Below are 12,451 nucleotides of genomic sequence, written 5' to 3' on the forward strand. Positions count from 1 at the left end.
CTCCCTCCCTCTTTGAGATCCCGCTTTGAGAAGGGGACGCTGCTACAGGTTGCCGGAAAGGTTTACAGTGAGTAAACTAGAGATGGGAAGTTCGGATCATTCACATGAATCGGTTCATTCGCTGAGCCGACAAGAAGCAAGTGAACAGAAGCTTAGGTTGCGCAATGCGCATGCGCGGATGCTTGGATTCACTCGCTGAGTCGCTGAGTCGGCTCTTGGTCTGAGTCAGGAAGTTTATTCTTTAAAACCATGTGTGTAATTATCTACCCCACTGTAGGAAAATAGTTCTAGAGCTACTGAATGAGACAGAAGGAGGGATGCCTTTAACATATATATCTCCTTGAGAAGCCAATTTGACCCTAAAGGGTTAATTCAACCTGTAATCTAAGGCTACTTTCACACTAGCGTTCGGGGCTCCGCTTGTGAGTTCCGTTTGAAGGCTCTCACAAGCGGCCCCGAACGGATCCGTCCAGCCCTAATGCATTCTGAGTGGATGCGGATCCGCTCAGAATGCATCAGTTTGGCACCGTTTCTCCTCCGCTCCGCTCAGCAGGCGGACACTTGAACGCAGCTTGCAGCGTTCGGGTGCCCGCCTGGCCGTGCGGAGGCAAACGGATCCGTCCAGACTTATAATGTAAGTCAATGGGGACGGATCCGTTTGAAGATGACACAATATGGCTCAATTTTCAAACGGATCCGTCCCCCATTGACTTTCAATGTAAAGTCAAAACGGATCCGTTTGCATTATCATGAACAAAAAAAAAAATTTTACATTTTTATTTATTTATTTTTTTTTTTTTTTTTTGATCTAAGCGTTTGCATTATAGGTGCGGATCCGTCTGTGCAGATACCAGACGGATCCGCACCGAACGCAGGTGTGAAAGTAGCCTAAACTCTGTGTCCTGTCACTTCTCTTATCTCTCTGCTCTGCTATCAGTAAACCTTTCCGGGATATATATTCTCATGCGGGTGTCAGGGAGCCGCTATCTAATAGCGGGAGACTCCCTGAACCTCCGGGAGACTTGAGATCCCTGAGTGGCTGTGTGTGTTTCTTTGGGGGAAGGTGAAACTGTGGTGAAATTAGAGGGGGTTGGAGGGCCTGAAAAATAACCAATAACCTACTCATGCAATCCAACTACAATGATGTCTTATGGTAAGAAAAATCTGAAGTAACCTTGTGATGTTCTGATGTCTTTCTTCCAAGCCCTAGGCCAAAGCTGTAGACAGCACAGAATCGCACAATCGACTTTGGATGACACAACTCACCTCCTCACCCCTTCCTCTGCACAGTGACTCCTGCACAGATCACAGAGCATGTCCACGCAATCTCCCATAGAAGTCAATTAAGTGCTTTCTGAGTGAGGTTTCTCCTGTCCGTGTGGCTACTGTAAAGCAAATTTCTAAACTGCACAGATCAAAGTAACATCTCAGACAATATGGCTGACCCCATAATCATCTACTCAATATAGTCTAAAAAAGAAAATAATAACAGATACAGCTGAGTTCACACTTCAGTTATTTGAGCAGTTATTTGTATAATTTTTTTGTGAGCCAAAACCAGTAGTGAAGCCTACTCAGAGTTAAGGTATAATGGAAAGATCTGCACCTGTTCTGCGTTTTTGACCCGCACCTAGTTTTGGCTCACAATAAGGCCCCTTTCACACGAGCGAGTATTCCGCGCGGATGCGATGCGGGAGGTGAACGCATTGCACCCGCACTGAATACGGACCCATTCATTTCTATGGGGCTGTGCACACGAGCGGTGATTTTCACGCATCACTTTTGCGTTGCGTGAAAATCGCAGCATGCTCCTCTTTGTGCGTTTTTCACGTAACGCAGGCCCCATAGAAATGAATGGGGTTGCGTGAAAATCGCAAGCATCCGCAAGCAAGTGCGGATGCGGAGCGATTTTCACGCACGGTTGCTAGGAGACGATCGGGATGGAGACCCGAACCTTATTATTTTCCCTTATAACATGGTTATAAGGGAAAATAATAGCATTCTGAATACAGTAAAACAGGGCTGGAGGGGTTAAAAAAAAGAAAAAATCATTTAACTCACCTTAATCCACTTGCTCGCGATGCCCGGCATCTCCGTCTGACTCTTTTACTGTATAGGACCTGTGGTGAGCATTAACTATAGTTTAAGGACCTGGGATGACGTCACTCCGGTCATCACATAGTACGTCACATGATCTTTTACCATGGTGATTCACCATGGTAAAAGATCATGTGACGTACCATGCTATGACCAGAGTGACGTCATCCCAGGTCCTTAAACTATAGTTAATGCTCACCACAGGTCCTATACAGTAAAAGAGACAGACGGAGATGCCGGGCATCGCGAGCAAGTGGATTAAGGTGAGTTAAATGATTTTTTTTTTTTTTTTAACCCCTCCAGCGCTGTTTTACTATGCATTCTGTATTCAGAATGCTATTATTTTCCCTTATAACCATGTTATAAGGGAAAATAATACTATTTACAGAACACCGATCCCAAGCCCGAACTTCTGTGAAGAAGTTCGGGTTTGGGTACCAAACACGCGCGATTTTTCTCACGCGAGTGCAAAACGCATTACAATGTTTTGCACTCGCGCGGAAAAATCGCGGGTGTTCCCGCAACGCACCCGCACATTTTTCCGCAACGCCCGTGTGAAAGAGGCCTTAGGGCTGATGCACACGACCATGTGCCGGCCAGGCCCGTATTTCGGCCCGCAAACAGCGGGTCCACAATATACGAGCACGAGCCTATTAACTTGAATGGGTCCACAATCCGGAAGGTCCAGTGCGGAACGGAGGCATGGAACCCCCACAGAAGAACTACAGAGTGCTTCCATGTGGTTTCTCTCAAAGCCTTCGCACAACAAAAAAGTAGTGCATGCACTACTTTTTTGCGGTGCGGATGTATCACGGACCCATTCAAGTTGAATGGGTCTGGTTCCGTCTGCGGAATCAACACGGATGTTGCCCGTGCATTGGGGAGCACAAATTGCGGTCCCTAATGAGCGGAACGGCAAAGCAACAGCCGTGTGCATTAGCCCTAACTGATGGAAATAAATGATCAAATAACTGAAGTGTGAACACAGCCTAAGAGAAAATATTTCCAAGAGAAAGATTAATATGAAACTAAATATTCTTACCTTTCAAGTGTTTTAAAGGACTTGATAATGTCTTTTGAATGCCGCCAAAGAAAATATACCTGTAGGACGTAAATACATACAATTGTTTTAATCATAAAAAAAGAATTGTAAATCTTTATTTCTCTTTAATTTCCAATAACCTTTACTTGAAAAATAAACTTGCATTTAAACACATAATAAGACAGGAGCTCTGTAATGTCTCAGCTGTTCACAAGATTTCACTTGTATGGAATATACTGATACCTTATCTCACAATTATCAGGGTATATTCACACATGCACCTACACACCTGTAGTGTGCTGCAATGACAAAAGATGTATGTCAGAGATGGAAATGACTCCAGTTTTTCAATTACCTTTTTATCCTTATGGTAATTAAATGTTAAAAAAAGGTAGTTAAAAAACACGTGTCATCTTTACGTTAAAGAGCATCTGTCAGCATGATCAACCCTAGTAAACCAGACATAGTTGATTGTAGGGTTGATCATGCTGCGTGCCATCGTATGTGTAGTTTTTTGAGAAATTCTTTCTATTTTTATATTAACTAGACTGGATTCGTTATGTAGTGTCCTGGAGAAAAGGGTATTTTGGACTATAGACCTTTGCCCTTATTGCTACTATAAATTTGCCCTTGTTTGTACTATAGTGATGAGCGGCATAGGCAATATATATTCGAATTCTCGATATTTCACAAATTTTTTGCTGAATATTCACCGAAAATTCACGATTGCAAATATCGGCAACGTAATACTCACATATTGCGCGTGCAATTTTATTAACTATAACAAACAATCAATCACACAAAGGCTATATACCAAAAGCCAGGTATGTGCAAGCCAACAACCTATCTATGAGACAGGTAGAGTCAGCATACTTTATAAGGGCAGCCTTGTGTGCAATAAGACATTCAAGACCAACTCTCATCTTACTGACAGCCAGTAAGCCTCAAAGTTGCTTGATTTGAGTTGGATGGTTTGGGGGACCTGTGCCCCTAGATCATTATCATTAGGGTGACAAAATTTTTAATTTTTTTTGCCAGCTAAGTCTTCTCTTACTGCTTAGGAGAGCTGCATAAAAATGTTCAGTCTAATTGTCCTAACATTTATATTTAATAACCTTTCTATACTGTTTTGTCATGTAAACTCATTTGCATAAACATGGTCATATGGGAAAGACATACAAATTAGCAGAATCTGCCTTGTTTTTCAGCTGAAACACTATTTGCATTTCTTTCCCATATGACCATGTTTATGCAATTTTCAGTTTTATGGATAGATTGTTGGCTTGCACATACCCGGCTTTTGGCATACAGCCTTTGTGATTGTCTGTTATATGTTGCCTATTGTATGGTAATGATTTATTTTAAAATAATATAGCATCTATAATTTTTTTTTATTAATGATAGGTAGGAAAATACTTATAATAAAAGTTTATTAATGATAAGTAAAAAAAAAGTATAGATGATAAATAGCATAATAAGGATAAAGAGAAGTTATATACAATAAGTGAAAAAAGATCATAGGTTGATTTAATGATAAAAAAAATCTAGAATATTAAGATTACGAAGATACAGCACTATATTCTAGATCTTTGCGAATTCTCGAAGTGTCGATATTCGCGATAAAAATTTGCAATTTAAATATTCGCGCTCAACACTATTGTACTATCAACCCCCTACTTTATTGCAGTTTGAAAGTTTGTACTGTGATTTACTGTATGCTGTTCTGGGGACTTTTTTCCATATTTTGTTACATTACGTTACATTTTGTTGCCTTAAGTTCAATGTTTTGTTAATCTGAATTTTATGTGATGGATCAGAACACAATAGTCTAAGTTGGTGAAGTGAAATGAGAAAAATACATAAATAAAACTATTGTTTAGAAATAGAAAACAGAAAATTGGCATGTGCGTATTGTTAGGAAGCCCATAAAAATCTCTGGTGCAACCAATTACCTTCACAAGTCACATAATTAGTGAAATGATGTCTACCTGTGTGCAATCTAAGTGTCACATGATCTGTCATTACATATACACACCTTTTTTGAAAGGCCCCAGAGGCTGCAACACCTGAGCAAGAGGCATCACTAACCAAACACTGCCATGAAGACCAATGAACTCTCCAAACAAGTAAGGGACAATGTTGTTGGGAAGTATAAGTCAGAGTTAGGCTACTTTCACACCTGCGTTAGGTGCGGATCCGTCTGGTATCCGCACCTATAATGCAAACGCTTAGATCCGTTCAGAACGAATCCGTTTGCATTACCATGAACAAAAAAAATATATATATATTTTTTTTTTTTTGTTCATGATAATGCAAACGGATCCGTTTTGACTTTACATTGAAAGTCAATGGAGACGGATCCGTTTGAAAATTGAGCCATATTGTGTCAACTTCAAACGGATCCGTCCCCATTGTAAGTCTGGACGGATCCGTTTGCCTCCGCACGGCCAGGCGGACACCCGAACGCTGCAAGCTGCGTTCAGGGGTCCGCCTGCTGAGCGGAGCGGAGGACAAACGGTGCCAAACTGATGCATTCTGAGCGGATCCGCATCCACTCAGAATGCATTAGGGCTGGACGGATCCGTTCGGGGCCGCTTGTGAGAGCCTTCAAACGGAACTTACAAGCGGAGCCCCAAACGCAAGTGTGAAAGTAGCCTTAGGTTATAAAAGGGACAATGTTGTTGGGAAGTATAAGTCAGAGTTAGGTTATAAAAAAATATCCAAATCTTTGATGATCCCCAGGAGCACCATCAAATCTATCATAACCAAATGGAAAGAACCTGGCACAACAGCAAACCTGCCAAGAGAAGGCCACCCACCAAAACTCATGGACCGGGCAAGGAGGGCATTAATCCGAGAGGCAGCACAGAGACCTAAGGTAACCCTGGAGGAGCTGCAGAGTTCCACAACAGAGACAGAAGTATCTGTACATAGGACGACAATAAGCCGTACGCTCTATAGAGTTGAGCTTTATGGCAGAGTGGCCAAAAGAAAGCCATTACTTTCAGCAAAAAACAAAAAGGCACGTTGTGAGTTTGCAAAATGGCATGTGGGAGACTCCCGAAATGTATGGAGGAAGGTGCTCTGGTCTGATGAGACTAAAATTTAAAACTCTATGTCTGGCGCAAACCCAACACATCACATCACCCAGAGAACACCATCCCCACAGTGAAACATGGTGGTGGCAGCATCATGCTGTGGGCATGTGACTGGGAAACTTGTCAGAGTTGAGGGAAAGATGGATGGTGCTAAATACAGGGATATTCTAGAGCAAAACCTGTACCACTCTGTGCGTGATTTGAGGCTAGGACGGAGGTTCACCTTCTAGCAGGACAATGACCCCAAACACACTGCTAAAGCAACACTTGAGTGGTTTAAGGGAGAACATGTAAATGTGTTGGAATGCCCTAGTCAAAGCCCAGATCTCAAAAATCCCAGTGATAAGATGTGGCAAGCTCAAAGAGACTTATCCAAAGCGACTTGGAGCTGTGATTGCCGCAAAAGTTGTCTCTACAAAGTATTAACTTTAGGGGGGTGAATAGTTATGCACATTGACTTTTTCTGTTATTTTGTCCTATTTGTTTGCTTCACAATAGATTTAAAAAAACATCTTCGAAGTTGTGGGCATGTTCTGTAAATTAAATGATACAAATCCTCAAACAATCCATGTTAATTCCAGGTTGTGAGGCACCAAAACACGAAAAAAGGTCAATGGGGTGAATACTTTTGCAAGACACTGTATATTTTTATTGTGATATATCCTGTTCTTTTACACTGTTATTACACTATAGCTGCACTGCACTGTGGAAAGGGTTAATTCACAGATGGCTAGTACTGAGAAACTGTGTGACTTTCTAACTATGCAAATATTTGGAGGGAAAAACATACACACTGACCTTTTGACTGTCTGGTTTCGCTCTGTTGTTTATGTCTAAAGACTTCCATTGAAACTTTCTACAAGTCTATGATAGAAGTTGTTTATGTTTAGGATGTGCTTCTCTACCTCAATCCCTCTCATTAGAAGGTTCTAGTTCAGATAGAAACTGTATATAAGCGGAGCAGTCAGAGCCCCTACTGGTCTGCAGATAGGGACCAGTGCTTAGTAGGAGAGACTCTGACAAACTGAATGAGTGACCAGATGAAGACGCTGAGATGGGGATGCTAAGCCCCAGACCCCAGGTTACCAGCCCATTGCCCAGGGCTTCAACTGGACTTTAGAGCAATAGACCCTGGGCCACCAGGATTTAGCCAGGGTACCATCCTTCTGAGAAAGGTGGCAGCTAGCTCAGGCCTTTCCTCAGCATGAAACCTTCTGCCAGGGAGGAGACTATAGAAGCTAGTTCAGTGCCTTGTCTTTATTGATTTGTACTGGAGTTCCTCCAGTAAATAAGCATATTGGCTAACTGCAGACCCTGACTCTCTGGACTTATTTCCCATTGGGGTTCACCATGCCTTACCAGCCCTTAGATGAGCAGCAGCAGTTGGTGACACCTAACCCAGCCACTGCACTTACTCATCATCTCAGTTACAGCAAGATGATGTGGCTGATGCCTCGGAGTCAGACCCCGTTGAGTAAATCTTCAGCACATTCCTCTTATTCCTCCTCCATAACAGTTAATCTGAGGTCCCATAGAAACATTTATTTTCCACCATTTCTGTCTTCACTCACCCCTTCCTAGTGGGGTGCCTTCTTTTCCTTTAAAAGACAACACCCTGAGTGCTAATGAAGATATTCCAGATAATGTTCCTGTTGTTGGATTGTATGAAAACCGTCAGCACTTGGACTGCCATGAGGAGAAGGTGGAAGAGGAGGAGGACATGGTGACTAAAATGTATCACTGTTCTGGTGGTGGTAGTAGTGGCACTTGTAACCATGGTGCAAGTGACACAAGGCACATACAGAGGTTGGAATTAAGAGTGAGGGAAAGCATCTCAGGACCTGTGGTGGGAATGATAATTGTATGTTGGACAGGACCTGAAAACCGGATCAGGGTGATGAGGGAGTGATCACATCAGAGGAGGATAAAGAGCCAACGTGTGACCAAAACATAAAAAAAATCTGCCACAGGCAGACCTGCTCCTACTGTGTTCAGTTTAGGAGCAGGTGACGACACTGCTGTTTTTGGGGTGACACTGCTGTCAGACCTACGGCAAGCTCAGGTGATGGCAAGTCTGTCCAGGCATTTTCAGTGTAGGAAATTTTCACAAAATTACCATCTGAATAAACCATCACGGTGTGCAAGCTATGTAGGCAGAGAATAAGATGCGGCCATTTAGGCACAAATGTAGGAATTACAGCTCTCCTTCAACCCATGAATTTGCATCACAGGTGCATGTGGGAAAATAGGATTGGTTATCTATGTGAGTGAGACCGTCCTCCTCCCTGTCATCAATCTAATAGCTGGGCCATATTATCATCATCCACACAGTCAATATCATAAGCTACTGGTTCTCCTGCTCAGACTCCTCTTCCGCCCCATAATCAGTCATCCATAGTGAAATGTACGTCCAGTAAACAACAATATACACCTAGTAATCCGCTTCTGTGCTAACTAAACTCCCACCTGGCCAAGTCTCTGGAGTACCACTTAGTGGATTCCGCAGTCTTTAGGCAACTGATGGCATGTGCTCACCCTCAATGGAAGATACCTAATCACCATTATTTTTCAAAAAAACAATCCCTGCCAATCCCTGTAATTTCATGTGAAGCAGAATGTGGGCCACTTATTGGAACTGTCATTGTTGTGTAAGATGTATGTGCAATGCCCAAACGTGCGACTAGAGTCCTTTTAAGATGTGGTAATTATGTTTTGTTCTTCCTTCTAACGTCAAAGATGGATCAGTCAGGTAAGGGTACCTGGATTCGAGTGAATAGAGTTTGGTTGAGTGGTATTTGTCCGGTGAGTATGATATCTCAGTATTGGCTTCGCAGACCAGGGGGTGGTAATGCTTTCTTTGTGCATGCAAATGCTTCTCCTTTAACGCAATATCAATTTAGGTCCGTGCTAAGAAAATGTTTGAAGGAGTTGGGTTTGGATGGTGTCCGGATTACGTCGCATTCTTTCCAGATTGGAGCCGCCACTGCGGCGGCTCGGTCGGGTTTGAGTGCGTCGGTGATTAAACGGATTGGAAGATGGTCGTCTAATCGTTTTAAACTGTATGTTCATCCTGATATTTCTGTGATATGATTGTTTATGTTATAGTTTTCACAGGTCTCACCGTATGGATTATCGTCCATTCTTTCATATATTGGGCCCATCGCAGAGCTTTAGAAAGATCGTACGGTGACAACCTGTCACCGCCAGCTCTGTGAGAAGATTTGGCAGACTACCTGTTGTATGATGTTCTTTGTTTTGGTTTCACTTTCTCATCTCCTTTCCTTCTCCCAGCTGTCATCTATTTGCACTGATTGTCTCCCTTTATATTCCCTCCCATACTGCCTCACTTTGCGGTTTATACTTCTTCCTGGTTTGTGTTCACTGCTGGAGGCTGCTTCTTCTGATTCCTCAGATAAGTCTGTTTCCTTTATTTGTGTTTCTTGCTGGCTTGATTGTAGGTGACCCTGACTCCGTCCGTATTAAGTGCAGGGAGCCGGTGGTCGTGTCCCCTCACTATTATAGGGTTTTCAGGTGTCACATAGTATAAGGTACGAGGGCATGCAATCGTCACCATAAAGATTTTTGCATGGGCATAGCAGTCAGGGAGAGCTCTAGGGGTTTTATAGCGGTCACCCACATGCTCCTTAGTTTGGGATCAAGCCAGTCGGATGTTTATTTGTAAGTTCCAGCTTTCTGCAACACCATCCGTGACATTATAAACCGCCATAACCGTCTTAAGCATGGATCCGGTTTCAGCCTTGATTGACCGTATGCAAGGTCTTTCACTGGAGGTAGCAGATCTCCGTAAAACTGTGTCTCAGTTTCAGGTGACCGGTTCTGCTTGCGTTTATGGAGTTTGTTCTGAGCCAAAGATCTCGCTTCCGGATACGTTCTCCGGGGGTAGTGAGAATTTTGTTCGCTTTAGAGAGGCTTGCAAACTCCATTTCCGCCTACTTCCCCATTCCTCTGGTGATGAGGAGCAGAGGGTGGGGATCATCATCTCGCTGCTCAGAGATAACGCTCAGTCTTGGGCCTTTTCGCTGCCGGTCGGGGCACGGCCCCTCCGATCGGTGGATGAATTTTTTGTAGCCCTGGGACAGATATATGATGACTCGGATCGTATTGCTCTGGCTGAATCTAAGCTGCGTCTTTTATGCCAGGGTAAAAAGTCTACAGAGATATATTGTTCAGAATTTCGGAGATGGGCAGCTGATACTGGTTGGAATGATGCTGCACTCCGAAGTCAATTTTGCCATGGTCTTTCGGAAAGATTAAAAAATGCATTTGCTTTTCATGAGAGACCAGCATCGTTAGAGTCAGCCATGTCTCTAGCTGTTCGCATTGACAGGCGTCTTAGAGAGAGAGAGGAGACTACTCCTTCCTGTCATATTCAGTCCAAGGACAGTGGGGCTGTCTCATTCAGTGCGCAGGGGTCTCAGTCTCTCTCAATCCCCTCTGAGGAGGAGGTCATGCAGCTGGGTTTGCTTGCCTCTGATAGTAGAGGATTCAGCTCTCAGAGGAGGGTTTGTTTCTGTTGTGGGGGTATAAATCATTTGGCTAATGTTTGCCTCTCTAGGAGATTCATGGAGTTTTCTGAGGGTAATAAAAGAAAAACAAAAAGAAAAAAAACCATCTAAAAACTTTCCATTTGCTACTATTGGCAAGGTTGATGCGGAAATTGAAGGTTTGCCATTTACTTGTAGTTCCCGTTTTCTCCTACCTGCCAGGGTGGTGCTAGACAGCAAGAACATTGTTTGTGAGATTTCTGTATATAGTGGAGCAGCTGTCAATCTCATTGATAATCAATTTGCAATAACGCATGGTTTCCAGGTATGCACTTTGGAAAAGGATATACCTGTTTTTGCTATCGATTCCGCTCCACTTTCTCAAAGATCGTTAAAGGGCATAGTTCACAATATCCGTTTGACTGTGGGTGACGCTCATGTTGAGGATATGTCATGTTTCGTCTTAAGCGGATTATCTACTCCTCTAGTGTTGGGGCTACCCTGGCTCACTAAACATAACCCCACCATTGATTGGCAAGCAAGGCAAATAAATGGTTGGAGTGAGTTTTGCAGAGAGAATTGCCTCACGGCGTCTCTTTCAGAGATTTCTACCAAGACTGTGCCATCTTTTCTCTCTGAATTTTCAGATGTGTTTTCCGAGAGTGGTATCCAGGAGTTGCCCCCTCACCGGGAGTACGATTGCCCTATTAATCTCATCCCAGGCGCCAAACTGCCAAAATCACGTTTATACAATCTCTCCCAACCTGAAAGAGTCGCTATGCGTACTTATATCTCTGAGAGCCTGAGAAAGGGACACATCCGACCCTCAAAGTCACCTGTTGCCGCTGTTTTTTTTTTTGTCAAGAAAAAAGATGGTTCTTTAAGACCTTGTCTGGATTTCAGGGAGCTGAACCGTATCACGGTTCGTGACCCATATCCGCTTCCTCTGATCCCGGACCTGTTTAACCAGATTGTTGGGGCTAAGGTTTTTTCTAAGTTGGATTTAAGAGGGGCATACAACCTAGTCAGGGAAGGGGACGAATGGAAGACGGCCTTCAATACCCCTGAGGGTCATTTCGAGAATTTGGTTATGCCCTTTGGTTTGATGAATGCTCCGGCCATCTTCCAACATTTTGTGAACAGCATTTTTCATCATTTAATGGGAAAATTTGTACTGGTGTATCTGGATGACATTTAGATTTTTTCTCCGGATTTCAAGACTCATCGAGACCACCTACGTCAGGTCTTGCTGATTCTGCGGGATAATAAATTGTACGTTAAACTGGAAAAATGTGTGTTTGCTGCTCCGGAGATTCAATTTCTTGGTTTTCTTCTCTCCGCTTCTGGTTTTCGCATGGACCCTGAGAAGGTCCGCGCTGTGCTTGATTGGGAGCTTCCTGAGAATCAGAAGGCGCTGATGTGGTTTTTGGGTTTTGCCAATTATTACAGAAAGTTAATTTTGAATTATTCCTCTGTTGTTAAGCCACTCACTGATATGACTAAAAAGGGGGTCGATTTTTCTTCGTGGTCGGTAGATGCGCTTAAAGCCTTTTCTAGTATTAAAGAGAGTTTTGCTTCCGCTCCCAATTTGGTACAACCTGATGTCTCTCTAGCTTTTATTGTTGAGGTGGACGCTTCTGAGGTGGGTGTGGGTGCGGTCTTATCTCAGGGTCCCTCTCCTGCCAAATGGCGACCGTGTGCCTTTTTCT

At 43.3% G+C, this 12,451-nt stretch overlaps 1 protein-coding gene across 1 annotated transcript in view; it reads right to left on the minus strand.

Moving 5' to 3' along the window:
• The window catches only part of OTOP1 (otopetrin 1), an 87,150-nt gene that overhangs the window by 38,813 nt on the left and 35,886 nt on the right, over nt 1-12,451 (minus strand). Inside the window, 1 exon segment of the mRNA XM_040419946.1 lies at nt 3,140-3,198. Coding sequence (XP_040275880.1) covers nt 3,140-3,198 — 59 coding nt within the window.

Source organism: Bufo bufo, chromosome 2, assembly GCF_905171765.1.
Source record: "Bufo bufo chromosome 2, aBufBuf1.1, whole genome shotgun sequence".
NCBI lineage: Eukaryota > Metazoa > Chordata > Amphibia > Anura > Bufonidae > Bufo > Bufo bufo.